The sequence below is a fragment of the Phacochoerus africanus genome, chromosome 6 (assembly GCF_016906955.1).
Source record: "Phacochoerus africanus isolate WHEZ1 chromosome 6, ROS_Pafr_v1, whole genome shotgun sequence".
In the NCBI taxonomy this organism is placed as follows: Eukaryota; Metazoa; Chordata; class Mammalia; order Artiodactyla; family Suidae; genus Phacochoerus; species Phacochoerus africanus.
Window position 1 is genome coordinate 614,000 of NC_062549.1, and position 19,734 is coordinate 633,733.

Sequence of the window (19,734 nt, forward strand, 5' to 3'; positions counted from 1 at the left end):
TCTCCGTTGCCAACATGCCCCGCATCCTCCTGAGCGGGAAGCAGGGGGAGCAGGAGCCTGTGTGACGGCCACCCCAGGGGCTCCAGCGGCCCTGCAGCAGGGCCCCAGGGGAGGGGAGGGGGCACCCTGAGGGGCCCACACCTTGGAGCTGTCATCCTCTCCGCCAGGGTGGCTGGGGAGCTGCAGGAGAGACAGCCCCGCCACTTATGCTGCCCCTGAGGTGCAGGGGCCCCAGCTTCCCACCAGGCCCGTCCTCAGGTAAGCGCCTCCTCCCTGTACCCCTCCCAAGTCCCACTCGTGCCTGCAGAGTGGGCAGAGTTTGGAGAAGGGTCATTCCTCCCCCAGCCAGGCTGGGAAGACTGTGGTCGGGGGCCGAGGTGGGGGGGACCGGGGGCAGTGGCCCCACTGAGCCTGAGCCCTGCGCTAGCCCAGGGCCGGCCGCCTCACCTCCATCTCCCTCCGGGAAACACTAAAACACAGATCCCCTCCACTCAGGAAGACTTAATGGGACGACCCCTCCAAGCTGCCACCATTGTTGGTGATGGCTGAGGGCTGGGGACAGCAGAGGGTGGGGGCAGGGGGGTGGCATCAAGAGGCCGCAGCCTCGAGCCATGGCCCACGGAGTGCCAGGACCTGATGGGAAGCCCACTCCAGCTGCACCCGCCAGCGCACCTGCGCCAGGTGGCCACGCACCACTGGATGCTGGCAACCGCTCATGCGCATTTCTGCACAGGTGTGGCAGGTCCCCTAGGGAGGGCAGGTGGGCAGCTTCTTGGCACCCCACCTAACTCTCCCACCGCGGTCTGTTGCAGACAAGCTGAAGGAGCCCCAGCTCCCAGCATCCCCAGACAATGAGGAGCCCAACTCGGACTCAAATCCCCCACTGCCCTTCCTACACTTTTGGCACCCCCAAAAACGGGGAACCTCCCAGGAGAGTGCTGCTGGCCCGGTGCTGGAGCCCAGAGGCTCACCCCAGAGGAAGTGCAGGCTTTGCTGGGCTGGGGTTCAGGAGCATGGAGACAACCAGTGGGGGGGGCAGAGCACCCACCCACCCCTACCCCCCACCCCCGGCTTCCACTGTCCTTCTGCACCGTGTCTGCCATCCAAAGGGTGCCTGGGCACTACCTGGTTAACCTAGGGTGGGGTGGGTGAGGGCAAGGCCAGATAAAACATCTCTTCTGTGGAACCAAGGGTTTGTACCTAGTGCAGAAGGGCCACGGGCCTTGGGGCACCTGAAAAAGGGTCACCCACTGCCAGGCCAGAGCGCAAATTTAACTGGGGGGAGGGGAGAAGAGAGGGGACTGCAGAGGAGCGAGACACTGGGCACCCGGGAAGATCCCCGCTCTAAGTCCCACACTTGATCTGCTGGTAATTCACGCAGCAAAAGACTGCGGATGTTGTTTCCAGTTTTACCTTCATTAGTCATGGAGCCATTTTTGCCAACCCTTACTTCTGGCCATCTCAGTGCTAAGATTCTTATGCTCTTCGGAAGACGTTGCTGCACTGAAGTGAAAGCTCATCCATTCGTTCTCTGCGGTAACAGAGACTTGACGTGGCTTTGGATTTATTTGGACTTTCTAGATCAGCTAACCACTGTCACACTGTGAAAGTGTAACATCCCCCTACTTTGAAAACAAGATCTTACAGGGGAGGTATGGTTATTAAAACATAAAGGTAGAAGCAATATTTGGGAATTCATGACAAAACAGGTACAACCATTTGCAATAAGAACTGGTGGTGCCAGGGGTGCGGGGACAAGGGCTCCAGGGCAAAAAAGGGCACTAGGTCTGGTGGGAGGTCCAGGAAGGGGGTATGTGGGATCAAGGCCACGCTGACAGCCTGCCAGGCTTGGTGGCTGCAGAATTAGGGGTGCTACCCATGGAGCGAAGGGGCTCCAAGGGGGCCGAGGGTGGTCGGGGGAATGACAGGCTAAGGGCGAGGCTGCAGGCTTATCGGGGAGCCTGTGCACGGCAGGCAAGAGGTTCTGGGGAGCCGGGGCCCAGAGAAGCTGAGCAGGAGGCGGGCCTAGCTGGGCAGGGAGCCTGAGGGCACCCATGAGTCCAGGACTGGGAAGCTGGGCTCGAGGAGGCTGCGAAGGGCCCAGGTCAAGTGGACGAAGGGGACGCAGCAAGTGCCGGGAGGACACGCTGCGGGTGCAGTCCTGGGAGGTCCCGTGACAGGTCGTGGCTGGTGCACACCTCACGAGGTCAGCCCTTTGAGGCTGGGTCTCAGGTAAAGCAAGCCGAGGGTCCCTGGCTGGAGGGACCGGAGTTGGGCTGGCAGCAAGCACCTGGCTGCTCCCCTACACCCGGCCACCTGGAGCACCCTTGGGACTGGAAGCTCCAGCTGGGCCCTCAGGCTTGCAGGGTTTTTCCGTCCAGCCCCACTGACCATTCCCCCGAGGAACCTGGCACGTCGCAGGGTCTGTCAGCACTGGTCATGGCGGCGTCCTCTGAGCAGCCAGCGGAAGCAAAAGGGCACAGGGAGGTCCTCGCCCCCCAGGCTGATTGGGCATTTGCACGGGAGCCCTCGGCAAGGACCAAGGACCTGCAGCTCAGGGGTAGCTCTGCTTCTCAGCAGGGCACGGCCTCAGCACACGGATCCGGAAGCTGGCAGGAGGCTGCAGGCACGCCTGGTCTGGGAGGCCTGGACTGAAGGTTAGCAAAGGTGGGCCTGGAGCTGGTGGGAGGCTTCAGGGGCCTCAGGTGGGTGCAGCTCCCTCTGCTTGTGGCTCTGGGGCCAGCTCCAGCTCCTGATGCTCCCGCTTGCACTGCTCCTGCTCCTGGCGGTCCTGCTGCTGCAGCTGCCGCTCAACATCTTCAGGCACCTGCACCTCCAGCAAGTTTTCCAGGCCATGTTCTGGTTCATCCCCAATAAGGACCTGCCAGCAGGGGAGGCAGGTGAGCAGCTGGCCGGGCCACGAGGGACATCCACCCCCCGCCAGCCCTGCACCCACCTGGATGAGTTTCTCACAAGCCACCTGCACATCAGGCTCTGGCTCCCAGCTGTGCAGCTCACGGAGGATCAGGTATGCTCCCTGGTCCCTCACCTGCTTCCGACCAGGTGCTGTGGCTGTCAGCTAGCAGAGGCAGAGGTTACCCAGAATTCCGTGTGATCAGGTATGGGTGGGTTCTGGGGGTGGTGTTAACACAGGGGGACCTCAGCGTACCCAGAACTCCGTGTGATCAGGTATGGGTGGGTTCTGGGGGTGGTGTTAACACAGGGGGACCCCAGCGTACCAGCATGATGGCCTCGATCAGCATCTTTCGAATGTCAGCATCAGGCTCTCGCTGCTTGTCTGGCGGAAGGTACTGCAGGTCAACAGGCAGCCCTAGAGGTGAATGTGGAGTCACTGGGACCACGTTGGCCGTTGTAAGTCTCACCGATGCTTAGCAACTGCCCGCTGGAAAGTTTCAGCAGAGCCCTGATTTGAAAACCTCCTTCAGCCTCTCCCCCCACTGGCTTGCCCTTCTGCCTGGCCAACCTCCTTGACCCCAGCCACTCACGGTCCATCTCTTCCTCTGAGAAGTCCTCAGGCCCCGCCAGGGGCAGCAGCAAGAAGGGGAGAATGTCCACCTCGGGCCCAAGCAACCACTCATGGTGTCCTGGGGGCAACGGGAATGGAGGCCAGTCCAGAGGGGCCCCGGAGTCCAGTCTGTTCCCCCTACTCCCCCACATGGCAACTTCCCCACCACCACTCACGGTGCTCGAAGCAGCAGTTTCGCAGTGTCCCCACCACCCCGCCCCTGCGCACCGAGGAGTCCGGGTATTGGGTAAGGGGCAGCAGCCGCTGGACCACGCACCTGAAGGGAAGGACCACTCAGCGCCGTCCCTGCTCACTTCCACCCCCTCCCCGCAAGCCCCCTGGGCCTCACCTGTCTGGGTCCAGCAGGAAAGCGCGCGTCGCAGGACGCTGGCTGAGGTTAGACAGCACTGGCCCCAAGTAGTGCAGGGGCGCCCGGGCGTTGTAGCCGGGAGTGCACAGAGCTCGCACCAGCCGCTCCAGGCCCGACTCCCCGGGCCCCGAGGCCGCCAGCGCTTCCATCAGCACAGCACACGGCGCCGGCTCGCGGCTGAGGTTAGCCAGCACAGCGGCCGCCTCCTCGGCCCAGGGCCACTGTGGGTCCAACGTGCAGCCCAGCAGACAGGCAAGCAGCCCGGGCTCAGCCGCCAGCAGCGGCTTGTGCAGGCCGGGGTCGGCGGCTAGATTGATGAGCACGCGGGTGGCCTCTCGGGCCGGGGCGGGAGCAGGGGCCACCGCCAGTTCGATCAGCGCCTGCAGCAAAGCCGCCTGGCCGGCCAGCAGCGTACGTCCCGGCTCCGAGCCAGTCAACGCCAGCGCGTGCTGCACCGCCGCCGCCTGCAGGTCAGCCCGCGCCTCGAGCGCTAGGAAGGGCAGCAGTTTCGCCGCCTCCGCCGTCGGGTGGACCTCCGGCATTGCCGACCCTACGGAGGCGAGGCGACCCGCCAAGGGGCCTGTCTGCGCCTCGGCGTCCCCCATGCGGATCAGCTCGTTCAGGGCAGCAGCCCCGCGCCGCGAGGTGGCAGTGGCCCCGCCCACCCGAATAGCGGAAGCCGCAGCGACCAATCCGAGGCTGCAGGCCCGGCGAAAGGGGCGGGACCTGCGCGTGGAGGCGGGACCGCGCTGAAGCCCGGGGCTTTGTGGGATTGGGTGCCGGCCCGGAAGCGGCTGAGCTCGGGTTCCCTGGGTGGGGGCGGGGGCTGCCGCTGGGACACACCTCGAACCCCCAATGTGGCACCGTCCCTTGGTGGTCCTGCAGGCCGCCGGTGGCAGACATTACGTTGGCCCTCCTCCTTCGTGGACTGGCAGAGATCGCCAGAAGAAAAGCGTGATCCATTATATCGACTTTCTAGTGTTAACCCAGCCTTGTATTCCCGGCATAATCTCCATTGGGTCACGATATATTTTCGTTTGTATATATCGTATTCAGATTGTGACAGCTTCTTAGGGTCTTTGCGTCTCAGTCCATGAGAGTTATTGGCCTGTGGCTTTCTTTATCGTCTTTATCCGCTGTCGGGTGATGCTGGCCAACTCGGTGGGGGGAAGTGTTCCCTCCTTTAGAATTTTTTGGAAGAGGTTGTGAAACTAGTATGATTTTTTCCCTAAATGTTTGGTAGAACTCCCCAGTGAAGTCATCTGGGCCTGAAATTTTCTGGGAAGGTTTTTCAAATTACATTCCTTTCATAGACACGTGGCTATTCAGGTTGACATTTTCTTCTTGGACTACTTTTGACAGTTTGTCTTTTAAGGAATTAGTCTGTTTCATCTTGTTGAATTAATTGGCATAAAGTTGTTCATAATATTATCTTCTTATCCTTTTTTTTTTTTTTGTCTTTTTGCTATTTCTTTGGGCCGCTCCCGCGGCATATGGAGGTTCCCAGGCTAGGGGTCGAATCGGAGATGTAGCCACCGGCCTACGCCAGAGCCACAGCAACGCAGGATCCAAGCCGCGTCTGCAACCTACACCACAGCTCACGGCAACGCCGGATCGTTAACCCACTGAGCAAGGGCAGGGATCGAACCCGCAACCTCATGGTTCCCAGTCGGATTCGTTAACCACTGCGCCACGACGGGAACTCCTTATTATCCTTTTGATATATGCTCTGTTGTGGCGTCACCGCTCTCCTCCTTGATGTTGGTAATTTGTGTTTTCTTTCTCTTTTGGTCAGTCTTGCCAGAGGTTTGTCAGTTGTTTTGATTTTTTTTTTTTTTTGTCTTTTTGCCATTTCTTGGGCCGCTCCTGCGACATATGGCAGTTCCCAGGCTAGGGGTCGAATCGGAGCTGTAGCCACCGGCCTACGCCACAGCTCACGGCAACGCCGGATCCTTCACCCCTCTGGTGGGTACTTTTGACTGAGACAAAAATGTGCGCCTTCAGGGCTGGAGGCGCCTTGACTGGTTGGAGGAAATGTTTACAGTAGTCACCAGATACAGAGCCGTCAAGATTCCTGGGATGAGTTAAAAGAGCCAAATTTTTTGGAAGTGGCTTCAAAGTTACAAGTGTATGCAAAGAACCCCCATGTACCCTTGACCCAGAGACCTCAAATTCCCAGGTCACACCGGTTACCCTAGTAGTGACCTTTAGCAAAAGGCACTGGGTGTCTCACCTCTTGTCTCCCTCAGTTCCAACCCTCTCCCACTCTTGAGGGATTTTCATTTCTTTCTTTCTTGGCAGTGGCAAAAGTGACAAATCCTAACCACTTGGCCACCAGGGAACTCCCTAGAAGTTCTTCATAGAGTTTGGAGACAAGCCATTTTTAGTTACATGACTTCAAATATCTCCTCCAACTCTATTGCCTGATTTTTTTTTTGGTCTTTTTTGTTGTTGTTGTTGTTGTTGCTATTTCTTGGGCCGCTCCCTCGGCATATGGAGGTTCCCAGGCCAGGGGTCGAATTGGAGCTGTAGCCACCGGCCTACACCAGAGCCACAGCAACGCGGGATCCGAGCCGCGTCTGCAACCTACACCACAGCTCACGGCCACACCAGATCGTTAACCCACTGAGCAAGGGCAGGGACCGAACCCGCAACCTCATGGCTCCTAGTCGGATTCGTTAACCACTGCGCCACGACGGGAACTCCCTGATTTTTTACTGTCTTAATGGTATAGTTCCTACTTTGAAAATTACATATTAATATGTATTAAATAAACAATTAATGTTTTCCTTTATGATTAGTGGGGGTTTTGACCTGTTTAAATTTTTGCCTGGTTTTCTCATATTTGTATTTTTTAAAGTATTTATTGCTCTTATAGCTGAAAACACAGACACATCAGTAGAAGCAGATTGCCGTGGGGCTCTGCATCCTTGTGTGAGCAGACATGGTCCCCCTTATAAAAAGTCAAGTCTTTCAGTCCTCTGGACCTGGTACTTCTGGCCCTGCTTAGCCTGGGAAAGAGCTGCCCACTCAGCACCCCCATGACAAGAGCCCCTGCACAGTCTGGGGGTTGTGGGGAGGGTATGAGAGCAGTTCTAACCACAGAGCCATCGAGAAGAAACGTCTAAAGTCAGAGACTGAACACAGCAGCTCAGCCGACCCACCAGCAGGATGCCAAAAGCTAGGACAGGCCCCTCCCCAAAGCACTTCTAACAGCCAGGACACCTGTGGCCCCACGGGTGGTTGGGTCCGTGCCCTTTGAGGCCATGGCAGCTCAGACGAGAGCCGAGGCCCTCTGAGACCCTGTGCTTCACAAAGTGGATCTCTCTCTCTCTTTTTTGGCCGTCCAGCGGCACATGGAGCTCCTGGACCAGGGATCGGTTCCGAGTCACAGTTGCGACCTACACCGCAGCTGCACAGTGCTGGATCCTTAACCCACTGGGCTGGACCAGGGGTCGAACCTGCGTCCTAGCATTCCAGAGACGTCACCAATCCCGCTGTGCCGCAGTGGGAACTCCACAGCCAAGGCCAATCTCCCGATGACTCGCAGGTTGAACGGTCCAGAGGACACTGCCCTGCGCTGCTTCTTGGACAAAGCACCTGGGGCCCCTCCATCACGTCACGCTGACTCCTGTTTTCACCTGCATCAAAGGATGTGGGATCCTCCCCACACACCTGTGACCACTCTCCCCTCCTGATAAAGGCTGCCTGAGCGCCTGGTCAGGGACGTGGCCATGCTCCAGGCTCCCTCTCTGCGTAGACAGGCCCACCCCCACCAGGAACGCTGCTCCGCCACACTCAGGCCACACCCAGATCCTGGCCTACTGCAGACTCCACCATGCCCCCAGCTCCTGCCTCACCCACGCAGCTGGCCACCGGCAGGTTCACCACACACCAGCCAGACCTCCCTGCCCAGCTCAGTGCCCCCCAGAGATGAAGGTGGCACCCGCTGTACTTGCTGTGGCTTCTAGACTTTATTCCAGCCCTATGCCTTGGCCAGGGTCAACCAGCTTGACCCGGGAGCTGAGTCCAGGCTCCCTGCTGGAGGGGAGGGCAAGGGAGGGGCCGGCGGGCAGCCAGGTCAGCTGTAGCTGTCGGGGTGCGCGCCATCTAACAGGAAGTAGCGCTGCAGGGCAGGCTGCAGGAGCCCCGGGGGCAGCGGACGGGAGGGCCTGGGCCAGTCTCGGGGAAAAGGCTGCGGCTCCACCCGGGGCAGGGGCAGCTTCAGCATCCTCGCGGGGCTGTCCAGGGTGTGGTCCTCCCAGAGCCGGGACAGCACGTGGCCTGGGGGCCAGTAGGACAGTGAGACCTTGGGATGGGGTCGGTGCTCAGTGGGACCGGGCAGGGTCCAATTTCTACCCCCGTCCCCACTCACCCCTCACTTTCACCGGAGGCCTCTGGACTTGGGCCTCCTGAAGCCGGAGGATAGGGTAGTGCCTGGGAGCAGGGGGAGGTGGGTTAGTCGCAGCCGGGCCCTCAGCCACCCCACGCAGGCTCTGCTGAGGCTGCACCCAGGAGCCTCGTGGCCCGCTCACCGGCGATCCCGCGGCTGTGGCACCACCGTGTTGGGGCCCCGTGGGTGCAGGCGTGGGGGGCGTCGTGGGCGCTCAAACTCCCCCTGCAGGACGCCCTGCTGCCGAGCCCGCTGCTGCTCGCAGAAGAAGTTGAGGGCGTCGATGGGCCCCAGGTCCAGCATTTTGGACCGCGACCAGTCCGTCTGCTCCAGGGGCAGTGGCTCATCAAGCAGGGCGGCCGGGGCCGAGGACCATGGGTGGACCTCAGGAAAGGGGCGGAAGTGCACCAGTGTCTCCGACAGCGCACGTCTGCTCCGCCCCGAGCTCCTCTGTGGGCGCATCTGCTGCGCCTGGGCCTCCGGCGCGGCCGAGTCCAGCTCCCCAGGCGAGACCACCCGTGCGGGCGTCCAGGAGATGCTTGAGGGTGTCCCAGAGTGGACGGAGGGGGTCACAGATACATGAGCAGTTGTCCCAGAGAGCATCGACATGGGTGGCGGGGCCCCCTTGGGAGGGGGAAGCGCTATCTTGGGCAGCATCTCGGACAACTTGGCTACAGACGGCTGCCAGGCTTCCGTCTGCGGGAGGGAGCCGGGGGAGGGGGTGTCCTGGCCCGGGTGGAAGCGGCCCCGCCCCCCCCCCCCCCGCAGGGAGGCTGGAGAGGTGCTGCCCCCTCGCCAGCCTGAGACCACCCCCCCAGACTCCCTCCGGTGGCACACAGGAAGCTGGGGGGTGGGAGAGAGCCCGGGAGGCAGAGCCAGAGCCGGGGCGAGGAGCCTGCTGGCCTCGCCCGGCTCAGCTCGCTCCTCTGCCCAGGGGGAGAGCCTGGGGAGACGGCGGCGAGAGGCTCTGCGGGCAGGCGCCCCCCCAGCGCTGCCCGCCCTGACCTGCAACGGCTGCATCATTTCCTCCAGCTTCTGGCGGCAGCGCTCGCGCAGTGCGGCCTTGGAGCCGAGGTCTGGAGCCCGGACCCAGGTCGTCATCTCCTGGAACAGGAAGCCCTGAGGGTCCTGGAGGCCTAGTCCGTCCATCAGCTTCTGGATCTCCGGCCTGGGACAGAAGCGGGCGGCTGATGGGAGGCCGTGGGGCCAGGTGGGCGCAGAGCGGGCTCGGGACTCACCGGCAGGGCGCTGGCGAGTACAGGAAGTAGGCCGAGAGCTCCAGCACCACCTCGCGCGCATCCAGGGAGCAGGCCAGGAGCAGCTGCAGCGCCAGCATCACAAACTGCTTCTGCGTTGGGTCCTGAGGGGTGGGGGGGAGCTCTGCTTGGTGCCTGAGGCCCGAGCCGGGTGGGGCGCGGGATTCCGGGCTCACCTCGAGGCTGGGGGGCTGGTCCCGGTTGAGCAAGCACAGGAGGACGCCCTGCAGCCGGCTGCAGAGGTCCTGGCTGACGTCAGGCAGCAGCCTCAGCAGCGCGTGGAGGATGTGCCCGCGGTCTGCCCAGGAGGCCTCCTCCAGCAGGTCCAAGAACAGCGAGGCCAGGCCCTCCACCGTGCCCACCTCAGGGTACGCCTGCAGGGACCGCGTGCTGAGGCCCCGACCCTGTGCCGCCACCTCCTCCCACACCCCAGCCCCCAGGCTTCCAAGGCTCCCCGGACCTCCAGAGTGAAGATGGGGAAGAGCTTTTTGAACCAGTTCTGGCCGATGAGAAAATGCAGGAACCTCGGCAGATGCCCATAGCGCTCTCCCCAGAGCGAGCGCCTGTGGCGGTACTGGGGGCGGCAGAAATAGCTCTCTTTCCTGATGGTGGTGTCTGGGGAGCCGCTGGGCTTCCGGAGCAAAAACCTGGAGCTCTGATGGGGCAGGGGCGTGGCCACAGCTGCAGACCCTTCCTCTCCAAGCAGCTCCTGAGGCCCGGCCACAGCGCCCTGGCGGCCCACTTCAGCCTCCTGCTCCCTGGACTCCAGCAGCTGGTCTGAAGGCTGCCCGTGGGGGCTCAGAGAATCTGAGGCCAAGTCCAGAACCAGCTCTCCTTGCTCCTCTGCATCCCCCAGCCACTGGAGCAGGTTCTGCTGCCACTTGGCGTGGTGCCGCCAGCCGCCCTGGCGCAGCCCCAGGTCGTCTCGGCTGTGTCCTACCTGCAAAGGGAGAGCACTGGCTGAGGGGACTCCTGCAGGCCCCTCCGCAGCCCCACCCCCCAGCCCCGCCCCTTGCCTTGGGTCTGCTGCCCATGAGCTGGCAGAGGGCTTTGAGGCCGCCGACCTGCCCGGGTTGCCACATCTGCTGCAGCACCACAGAGTTGGGCACACAGCCAGGGAAGTGGATGGGCCGCCTCGAGTCCTGGAGGTGGAGCACAGCAGGGCAGGCTGAGAACCTGACTCGGCCCTGTCCCAGAGAGCACCCCAGCAGGGCGCCCAGCTCTGCCTGCTGGATCTCCCAGGGCTGAGCTGGGCGCCAACACCCTGCCCACAACAGACAGACAGGAAGAGAGAATCTCTAGGGCTCAGAAGGAAGGGCATCAATGGTGGTAACTAAGGAGGGGAACCCTGGTGACAAGTGGCCTTTGGAGAACCCTGGCACCCAATGCTGTCTGCCCACAGGACTCAGTCCCCAGTCCTAGAGCAGAGACGTCTATAAGGAGCAGGTGACAGGAGCTCAGAGGGGGGCTCTGCAGGGCTTGGGCAGATGGTGTAGCAGCTGGAAGGAGCAGGGACCCACCTGGGAAGTGAGCCAGATATGCAGGGAGAGGGGCCAGGGCCTGTCCAGGCATCTGGGTGGGAGGGTGTGAGAAGGCCAGCTCCCCTTGACTTTGCTCCCCTCAAGGGAGGGGACTCCCGTCTCCCTGACACAGTCCACAGGGGGGCCCACCCATCCAACGCTTTCATGGGGGAGGGGGTATGCAGGCTTAATCAGCTGGCAGAGGCGCTCTAGCTTTGCCCAGGGCCTGCTCTGGAGTCCCTGGCCCCCTGGCAGCGGTCCCCAGAGTGCAAGGAGGCAGGACACACAGAGCAGCTGCAGCCAAACCGGCCCAGGAGGTGGGGGGCCACAGGTGGGCATGGCCCCTGGATCAGATCTGGACAAAAAGGTTGGCAGCAAAGGAAAGACGCAGCGTGTACATGGGGGTCTCCCTGGCGGAGGGAGAACAAGGACCCTCACCTTGTCGGGCTGAATGGTGGCAGGATAGAAGCCCCCGAGGTTGGAGAGAAGCGCCTGGGGCCGCCTCTTCGGCAGCAGGGGGATCTGGGGATGGGACAGGGCTCAGAGCCGAGTCTGGACTCTGCTGTCCCTGCAGTTCTGCCCCTGGGCGGCAGCGTCCACCTGCCTGGGCCTCTCACCCTGTGCTGCAGGTAGGATGGTGGGTCCGGGGCCACAGGCTTCTCCCCGAGGAGCGGCTCCGACTGCAGCTGCAGGTCCAGACTGAGGCCCAGGTCGGAGCTCAGGGAGGAGCGGGCCAGCAGCTGAGGCGGGAGAGGGAGTCAGAGCGCGGAGGCGGGCAGGGACCACGAGGCAAGGGCGGCAGGTGGCTGGGGGGGGGTGGCCTCACCTGGGATGCTCTGCTGTGCACCCTCCGGTGGGTGGGGGGGATGGGCAAGGTGACTCGGGGAGGGCGGGCAAAGCGCCGGCCCTGGGTGCCCAGGTCCTGGGGTGGCAGGACTGTCGGCACTGTTGGGGCTTCGGCGCAGACGCCAGCCTGCGAGGGACCAGGCAGGGCACATGCATCCCGCGTGTCTCTCTCCACCGTGACAGTCGTGGTGCTCCATCGCTGGGACTCTCGTCCAGAGCACGTGCCCTGGCAGGGAGGGTGGGGCAGATGGGCAGTGCCAGAGGCCCAGGGCAAAGGGAGGGGCTGGGGGAAGCCCTCACTCACCAGCAGGTCAGGGCCATAGATCAGACGAAGGTAGTTATCAAAGGCCTCCTGGCGCTGCTGCCAGGAGGGTGGGGGCCGGGCTGCCGGGCCCACCAGCCCCAGTCCTAGCTGCTGAAGGTCGTGGTCCCGGGCGATGAGGGCCTGCAAGTCCTGGGGTGGGGGTCGGGGGTGAGCCCATTCCTCCTTGAGCCTTGCTGTGTGCTGCCCAGACAGCCACGGGTGTCCCAGGCCTGCCCCAGGGACTGATGGAGAGTGGCCTGGGCAGGGGCAGAGGCAGGGGGCAGGGGGCAGGGGGCAGGCTAGGGGCAGGACCCACCCCACCTCCTCCAACACAGGCTGCTGAGGTGTTGCCGTCTGGCGATGGATGAAAGACGAGGCCATGCTGCAGACAGAGGTGGGCACAGGCGGGATGAGGGGTGGCATTACCAGTGGGACAGGGCAGAGGCTGGACGAGGACCCAAGGGTGGGTGGCCAGGCCCCTGGTGGGGAACAGTGAACAGCCAGGAGGGGGAAGGCCAGGGCTGGGACAGGCTTGCGGGGCCCAAGGGGCCTGGGAGCCCTGGGGTCTCATGCTGGGGGCACTCAGCCAGGCCCTGACGCAGGGGAATGGGTGGGGGTCTCTGGGACAGCTCAGCCAGGCCCACCAGCAGACCTGAGGCCGGCCACCCCATGCAGGTTGGCAAGCCTCTGCGGCTGGGCTGATGCCAGTGACTCCTTGTTGGTCAGTGGAGGGCCATGCACCTCATCAGGCGTCTCCTGGCACAGCTTCTGAGCAAAGGACAGGAGCCTGGAGCCCTGGTGGCAGGGGCTTGTCCGCCCATAGCAGCACCCCCCTCCCTGCCCACCCTGTGCTCCCTGCGCACCTTAACCAGGTAAGACGTGGGCAGGTAGAGCCTGTGTGACACCAGGCAGAGGCGGGAGCCCAGTGCCAGCACCAGGTCCCCACTGTTGCTGCAGAAGGTCAGGGCCTGAGGGGCACCATTCAGCTGCAGGAGCCTGGAGAGGTGTTCAGGGCAAGAGTCCAGCCTTGCACCTTGGAGTAGGAGACAGAGGCAGCAGCAGGGCAGAGGTGGGAGAAGTGAGGGCTGGGGGCTCCGGAGGGGGCAGAGGTGGGAGAACCTGGCAGAGGCGGGAGCCGCTGGGGCTCTGCTGGGGGCAGAGCGGGGAGAAGTGAGGGCTGCTTCCAGGCTCCGGGCCCGCCCTCGCCCGCCCGGCCCCGGCCCACCTCAGCAGGCGGTTCTCCGCTGTCCAGATGCGGATGGTACAGTCCAGGCTGGAGCAGGCGTACAGCTTGAGGGCGGGACAGCAGCACAGGCCTAGGGGGCCAGGGCTCAGGGTCAGGGGCCAGGGCCATCCGGTGGCCCCGCCTTCACCTCCGCCCTGCCCCGGTCACCGGTGATGTGGTCGGTGGGGTCATCCTGGGGCCGGTGATCACAGCGCGGACTGTTGCCCAGGCCATACTGCACCAAGCCGTAGGTGGCGCTGTCTGGGTCCTCAAAGCCCACGGTGACGCGCGACCCCAGGGCACAGAGCGCCACGGCCGGGTGGCAGCAGGAGAAGGTGCGCAGCAGACCCAGGCTCTCTTCGGCGTAGGGGAAGACGCGCCACATCTTCACAGTCAGGTCTCCCCCTGGGGGCGGGAGCAGCGGTTGGGCCTCTGGGGAGGGAAGGGGGAGGGTCCCAGGGGGTTGTGGGGAAGGAGAGGCGCGGACCCGAGGACACGACGCTGTTCCAGGTGGACGCGATGGCGGTGACGGGGCCTGGGCTGTGAGCCTCCGTTCGGAAAACAGTCTTGGAGGAGCGCAGCTCGAGTACCGACAGGGTGCCATCCGTATGCCCCACCACAGGCAGGTACCTGCGGGCAACACGAGCCTGTTGCGTGGCCCTGTCGCCTCGCCCAGCCCTCGCTGGCTGTGGCACCCACCGGTTCTTATCCTTCCAGGTCCAGGCCATGTCTCTGTGGCACAGGTCGCCCTTGTGCTGGCACACGATCTCCCAGCTGGCAAACGCGCTCCTGGGGTCTGTGAGGTGGCTGTAGAGGTGCAGGCAGCAGGGCCTGGGAGTGGGGGGCAGCGGTGGGCGCAGGCGGTGCAGCACCTGCATGGGGCAGCGCGCAGAATTGGCGCACAGCAGGTGCCCGGTGCGCGTCAGCAGCCACAGCACCTCTCGCTGCAGGCAATAGGCCACAGCGGCCGCGCGGTCTTCGGGCTCGAGCAGAAGCGCGTTCACCACGCGTCCGGTCAAGGCCGAGACCAGGGAAACTGAGCCGTCGGCGCATGCGCACACAAGGCGCACCGGCAGCTGAGGGGCCGGGGGCGCCAGCGTGGGCAGCACGGGCACCACCTGCAGGTGCAGCACTGGCGCCGACAGCTGTGCCAAGGGCGAGTAGAGCTCACGCAGGCACCACAACTCCACGCTGCTGGCGCGCAAGGAGAGCAAGGGCCAGCCCGGGCCGGCAGGGGCCAGCAGGCGGCTCACGCTCTCGGGCGGCACGCTCCGGTCCCAGCAGCTCAGTGCCACCTCTCCCACCTGCGCCGCTGCCTGCAGGTCCCACGTGCGAAGCGTCCCGTCCTGCGAAGCCGACAGCACCAGGGACGTGTTCGGGAGCACAGCCACAGCAGTCACCGGGCCTGCGGGAGGCGCCGGGTCACTCTGGCGCACCAGGGACTAGGGGACCGGGAGCCCTCAGTCAGGGCTGTGGCCACAGCAGAGGAGCATGGCCAGGAGCCCACAGTGAGTCTCTGCCCAGAGCTCTGTAAGGCGGAGGGCTGCATGCAGGGCAGAGAGAGACGGGGCCGCAAGAGCCACCGTGGCGCAGCGCACCTGAGTGGCCCACGAACACCATCCGGATCTGCCAGTCTGCCTCCCACACCTTCACTGTGCTGTCCCGGGACGCTGTCACCATGGCCTCGAGCTCACTGCAGTACGCCAGGTCCGAGACGGTGCTGAGGGGTGAGAGCGAGGCCCAGCAGACTCGGCGCTGCCTCGTGGGTGCCTGCACCCCTCCCACGACTGGGGCCCCCTCACCGACTTGGCTCCTGAGCACCTTCCCGCCCCGTCCCCGGGCCTCCCTCACGTTTTGTGCAAGTCCCGTCGCACATCTATGAGAGCCCAGGTGTGCAGATCGCAGGTGAGCACAGCAGAGCCGCAGGCTGCAAAGCAGCATGGGAGGTGACAGGGGGGCTGAGGCCCCAGAGCCAGGCGCACGAGCGCTCCTGGGGGGCTTGCTGGCAGCTGCAGAGGCGACCCCTGTGGAACCAGGCAGCGACCCCCTGAACGGAACTTCCAGAGGGCCAGGATGCCGCCTGCCGCTGCCACCAGCAGCAGCCCGGGATTGGGCACCGGCAGGCAGCAGATGGGCTCGTGGCCAGGTGCTCTGAACAGCCCTGGCTTACTCAGCCACAGTAAGCTGAGGTCAGACCTTAGTATAGCCAGACCCGCTGGGCCCCAGCCCACAAAGCGGCCCACGGCACCCAGCGGGCCCAGCACTGCCACCAGCCCTGTAAGTGTGATGGGAGCCGGCAACTTCTCCTGTGCCAAGCCGTCCTCTCTGTGCAGGTGTAGGAGGCCTGCGCCGTCCAGCACCACGAAGCGTCTACCCACCGGGTCCTGCGCCACTGAACACAGCCCGGCTGCCACCGCCAGGCGGCGCAGTGGCTCCAGCCCGTGCGTCAGGCGCGCCGCGCGCAGCTCAGCTCTCTTTGCCTGCGGGCCGAACCAGCAAGCCTGCAGTCGAGCAGGTGTTGGCCAGGGATTTGGGGAGGCAGTGCACCCGCCGAGGGGAGCCAGGAGGATTCAGGCTGGGGTTCTGCTGGGGACCGAGAGAGGAAGGGCCAGAGCAGGCAAGGGGCCTTGAGACAGACGCCATGGGCGAGCCGCACCTTTTCCACGAAGCTCTGGAGGCTTGCACGCAGAAGCAGCCACAGCTGGCGGGCACGGCTGCACACAGTCATGCTCTGCCACTCTGAGCTGCTGGTAAAACGCTGGGGGACTGGCTCTGAAAACGATGGCTCTGCAGGATGGCAGTGGAAGGAAGCCCTGTCACTAACCCTGGAGGGCGCGGGCAGCCGAGGGCCCTGTCAGGTTAGGGAACGGCCCGGGGAGCTCCCAGAGGACAGAAGCTGTGCCTGAGGGAGGCCTGCAGCCAAGCGGGCCTGTGGGGGCGGAGGCCGGGCCCCCTCACCGTTCTTTTCCGTGAGCAGCCCCGGGTCCGGGACGTCATAGACGTCAACACCACACAGGTCCGGGGCTGGAGGCAGGGGGCCGCTTTCCACCGACTCCATCTCAGCGCCGAGCTGGGGGGGGGAGGCGGCTCAACAGCCCCAGGACCGTTGCTAGGATACCGGCCGCGGCAGGCCCCGCCCCCGCGGCAGGCCCCACCCCCACACCCCAAGAGCCTAGGTCCGCATTAAGTCACAGGAAGTTTTATTGGAAACAAACCAGCTGCAGCAAAGTGACACTCAGTGCACGCTGCCCAGTGGGCGAGGTGGGGCTACAAGTGGACGGCTGACCCCGAGGAACCAACTGCTGGGTGGTCTCCGGCCCTTGAGGCTGGAGTGTGCAGGCCTCAGCCTGAGGGGCACAAAATACAAAAATAAACTCTGTGGTCCAGCTGTCCTGCCTGTGTCAGTTCATCTGGGCAGGGCAGTGGCTCTTCCCACCAGGCCCTGTGCTGTCCAGTCCAGCCACAGCGTGGGCAGCTGAAGTCTGTGGGGGTGAGTGGACATCCACAGGCTAAGCCAAAGGGCTAGGCAGGCGTGGCCTTGGGTGGCGCTGGTGCTGTGGCAGCGCCCGGATCTCCTGGCCAGCGGCTGTGGAGGCCCTGAGGCCCCTCGGGTGGGCAGGTCCAGGCACGGTCTGAAGCTGAGTGACGCTGGGGCCTCTGTTCCTCCTCTTCACACACAGACCACGGGGACCCTGGGCAAAGAAGGGCGCAGGGTGGGCTCCGGGGAGCCGACAGCACAGGGCCAGGCTGAGGGGCCCCGCCCGCCCCAGGGAGCGGGCAGCGCGGCCGCCACACACCTGTCCTCCATGGTGCTGGTCTCCTCGGGGCCGCCCTCGCTGCCTCCACCGCCGCTCTCCTCCTCCTCCTCCTCCTCCTCCTCCCCGAGCTCCATGTCCAGCTCATTGCCGGCCTCCGAGGGGGTGTAGGTGGACCCACTGGGGGAGCAGGGGAAGCAGTCTTAAGACCCGCGCCCTCCAGCCTGCTGCTGACCCCAGGGAGGGCCAAGTCAGGAATGGGGGGAGCCAAGCTGGGCCAGACCACAGGTGGGGGCAGGGAGGTGACAGGTGCCGACCGACCTGATAGAGCGGCAGCTGAAGAAAACAATGCGTTTCAGCCGCTTGTTGTAGAAGAAGTAGTTGAAGGACCAGAGGCTGCCGTCTTCCCCGAAGGGGTCTGAGTCCAAGTCTGGGTTGTAGCTGGGGGTGCGGAGCGAGACGTGGCGTGAGGTCCCAAGTGCCACCCCGACCCAGGGCCCACCTGCAGGGATGCCAGCCCACCTGTAGATGTCGCACTCGGCCAAGCAGATCTCCTCATCCACGGCGTTCCACAGCTGTGGCTTCAGGGCCCTGAAGTCCTCCCGCACGGCCGAGAACAGGCTGCAGTTGACCGCGTTCACCACCTACGACGGTCACAGGTGGGGCTGGGAGAGCAGGTGTGGACTGGGCAGGGCCACACTCAGTGGGGGAGGGCACGCGGGACGGCTGGGGGCCTGCGGGTCCCTCCCCTACCCGGCCCTCACCCAGCTGAGGCTGGGCTCCCTGCTGAACTCGTGGCTCCGGGCGGCGCTGAAGTCGTAGTCTGGCCGGAAAGACTCATTGAGCGTGGTGATCAGGTAGAAAAGGGTCTTGCGGCTGCATTTGTCACTGAGGGGGCTCTCATCCTCGCCACCCTGGCTCTTGCTCAGTCTGCATGGAGAGAAGCGTCAGCCGGCGCTGTCCTGCACGCCGCAGTGCCCCGTGGGCAGGCCCTGCCCCCTCTCACCTGCTGGGGCTGAGGCCCGAGGTCTGGGGTGGGGACAGGGCCTCCAGCACGTGCGGCTGGCCCTCCTGGCAGAACTGCTTGAACATGTGCTTGTCGTCTCCCGCCATCTTACAGGAGTAGCTCTCGATCCTGGAGATGCAGGCGGGACCATAGAGGACGCCACCCCCAGGTCAGGTCAGAGCCAGCGCGGCATGAGCTCTGCGACGCCAGCCCCGGGCCCCGGCCTCACCTGCCAATGATGTGGGCATCTCCCGTCTCCACGGTCAGCTGCGAGTTGATGGCCTCGAAGCTGGAGTTCTCCAACAGCTTCATGTCTTTGGAGCGGAGGGTCCTGTGCTTCGGGGGGCTCGTGCTGCCTGGGGATGGAAGGTCAGTCTGTGGGTATCTGGCCCTTGAGGCTCCACCTTCGGGCCCTCCTCCCACTAAGTGGCACCACCATAAACAAGCTGGGTCCCTCCTGCAGCCTGCTCCCAAGCCTTCAGCACTGGTGGAGGGGACAGATGCCCTTTCACTGAGACTGGCAAGCCCAGGCCCACCGCAGCCACACCTCCTGCACTTCCCAGGAGTTCTTGGGCCAGGCTGGGGGACCAATGGGGGGTCCTGTGCACCCTGGGGATGCTGGTTTAGTCTCTGCTCCAAGACTCCCCATTCGAACTGAAGAGCCCCGCCCACCAAGGGGGGCACTGTGAGCCTGCGAAGGAACGAGACTCCCCCAGCCAAGCTCCTCAGCCAGGTAAAGAACCCGCAGCCGGTTCGGAACCAGGAGACCAGGGGCTCGGCCCTGCGGGCCACCTGGGTGCGGCGCTCTTCCCTACTCTACAGGTTGCCTTCTAGCAAAGGGGGAGAGAAAAACCCATGAGTTCCTGCTTCACTCCCCAAGGACGCCGGGGAGCAGAGGGAGGACCCACGGCCCCCCAAGGGCTTGTCAGCGGGGCCGCTAGGGCGCTCCCGGGTCGGCCGGGTCTAAGGGGAACCCCAGTCTAGCCACGCAAACTACAAATCCCAGGAAGCCGTGCGCCTCGAGACGCACGCACGCGCGCCAACGCAAAGCCTGCTGGGGGCTGTAGTTCCGGAGCCGCCGAGTCGGCGCCGGGCACAGGGGTGTTCGCCTACCTGCTTGCGCTGCGCTCAATCCGGTTGGGCCGGGTCGGACCGGGCCAGACAGGGCAGGTCGATAGGCGTCGGTGCGGGTGAGAAGGCGGTGCGGGCCCCGGACAGCGCGAGCTCCTCAGGACCGGAGGGCGGCGCCGCGGCCTCCTCTCGGGCCGCACTGTATCCGGGGGAAGAAGCTCCGCGGCGACGTCCCGTTACTCCCGGCCCTGCCGGCCCATCCGGGCTGCCACCGCGACATAGCCACGCCCCTGTACGGCGCCCGACTATCGCGACCGACCTGCCCGCCGACCGCCACAGAAGGCCTGAGCAGGCGAGCGAACGACCTCTGCCTCCCCGGGCCGGACAACAACAAGCGTCCGCCAGGTCCAGCCCCACGCTTCTGAATGGCCCGCTCCAGCCGCCGGGATCGGGAGCTCGCAC

The 19,734-nt window shown here is 64.3% G+C and overlaps 3 protein-coding genes across 18 annotated transcripts; all 3 read right to left on the reverse strand.

Moving 5' to 3' along the window:
- Positions 1-1,547: 1,547 nt before the first annotated feature.
- On the reverse strand, positions 1,548-4,798 carry HGH1 (HGH1 homolog). Its single transcript, XM_047785658.1, has 6 exons — positions 3,876-4,798; positions 3,703-3,803; positions 3,507-3,605; positions 3,240-3,331; positions 2,957-3,079; positions 1,548-2,881 (listed from the first exon to the last, which is right to left on the reverse strand). Exons 1-6 carry the CDS (start codon positions 4,499-4,501, stop codon positions 2,702-2,704), a joined length of 1,221 nt encoding a protein of 406 aa, XP_047641614.1. The 5' UTR covers positions 4,502-4,798; the 3' UTR covers positions 1,548-2,701.
- A 3,053-nt stretch (positions 4,799-7,851) lies between these two features.
- WDR97 (WD repeat domain 97) lies at positions 7,852-16,585 on the reverse strand. Of its 16 annotated transcripts, XM_047785477.1 has the most exons (22): positions 16,399-16,564; positions 16,097-16,227; positions 15,292-15,920; positions 15,039-15,160; positions 14,140-14,845; positions 13,928-14,070; positions 13,609-13,845; positions 13,441-13,531; positions 13,079-13,211; positions 12,868-12,983; positions 12,537-12,597; positions 12,216-12,365; positions 11,892-12,137; positions 11,683-11,805; positions 11,504-11,587; positions 10,562-10,687; positions 10,006-10,485; positions 9,722-9,919; positions 9,528-9,649; positions 8,432-9,457; positions 8,272-8,333; positions 7,852-8,180 (listed from the first exon to the last, which is right to left on the reverse strand). In XM_047785477.1, the coding sequence occupies exons 1-22, from the start codon at positions 16,496-16,498 to the stop codon at positions 7,978-7,980; spliced, it is 5,289 nt and encodes a 1,762-aa protein (XP_047641433.1). In that variant the 5' UTR covers positions 16,499-16,564; the 3' UTR covers positions 7,852-7,977. The 16 variants fall into 16 exon arrangements, with proteins under 16 accessions (XP_047641433.1, XP_047641430.1, XP_047641429.1 ...); XM_047785474.1 differs by having other exon boundaries at positions 9,528-9,919; XM_047785473.1 differs by having other exon boundaries at positions 9,528-9,919; positions 11,892-12,597; positions 13,079-13,361; positions 13,928-14,312; positions 14,745-14,845.
- A 38-nt stretch (positions 16,586-16,623) lies between these two features.
- MAF1 (MAF1 homolog, negative regulator of RNA polymerase III) lies at positions 16,624-19,643 on the reverse strand. The gene is made up of 8 exons (XM_047785661.1): positions 19,315-19,643; positions 18,431-18,557; positions 18,202-18,330; positions 17,960-18,125; positions 17,718-17,839; positions 17,517-17,636; positions 17,238-17,375; positions 16,624-17,132 (listed from the first exon to the last, which is right to left on the reverse strand). The coding sequence occupies exons 2-8, from the start codon at positions 18,511-18,513 to the stop codon at positions 17,111-17,113; spliced, it is 780 nt and encodes a 259-aa protein (XP_047641617.1). The 5' UTR covers positions 18,514-18,557; positions 19,315-19,643; the 3' UTR covers positions 16,624-17,110.
- Between the last annotated feature and the right edge of the window lie 91 nt (positions 19,644-19,734).

Excerpts from the sequence above, each read along its gene's own strand:
- MAF1 (XM_047785661.1), bottom strand. The coding sequence starts at position 18,513 with ATGAAGCTGTTGGAGAACTCCAGCTTCGAGGCCATCAACTCGCAGCTG. Across the intron at positions 18,331-18,430 it reads GATGCCCACATCATTGGCAG|GATCGAGAGCTACTCCTGTA; the intron begins GTGAGGCCGGGG and ends CTGCATCTCCAG. Across the intron at positions 17,133-17,237 it reads ACCAGCACCATGGAGGACAG|GGTCCCCGTGGTCTGTGTGT; the intron begins GTGTGTGGCGGC and ends TTCTTTGCCCAG.
- WDR97 (XM_047785462.1), bottom strand. The coding sequence starts at position 16,498 with ATGGAGTCGGTGGAAAGCGGCCCCCTGCCTCCAGCCCCGGACCTGTGT. Across the intron at positions 13,846-13,927 it reads GAACAGCGTCGTGTCCTCGG|GGGGAGACCTGACTGTGAAG; the intron begins GTCCGCGCCTCT and ends TCCCGCCCCCAG. Across the intron at positions 13,532-13,608 it reads CCCCACCGACCACATCACCG|GCCTGTGCTGCTGTCCCGCC; the intron begins GTGACCGGGGCA and ends CTGGCCCCCTAG.
- HGH1 (XM_047785658.1), bottom strand. The coding sequence starts at position 4,501 with ATGGGGGACGCCGAGGCGCAGACAGGCCCCTTGGCGGGTCGCCTCGCC. Across the intron at positions 3,080-3,239 it reads TGATCGAGGCCATCATGCTG|CTGACAGCCACAGCACCTGG; the intron begins GTACGCTGGGGT and ends TGCCTCTGCTAG. Across the intron at positions 2,882-2,956 it reads CTTGTGAGAAACTCATCCAG|GTCCTTATTGGGGATGAACC; the intron begins GTGGGTGCAGGG and ends CCCTGCTGGCAG.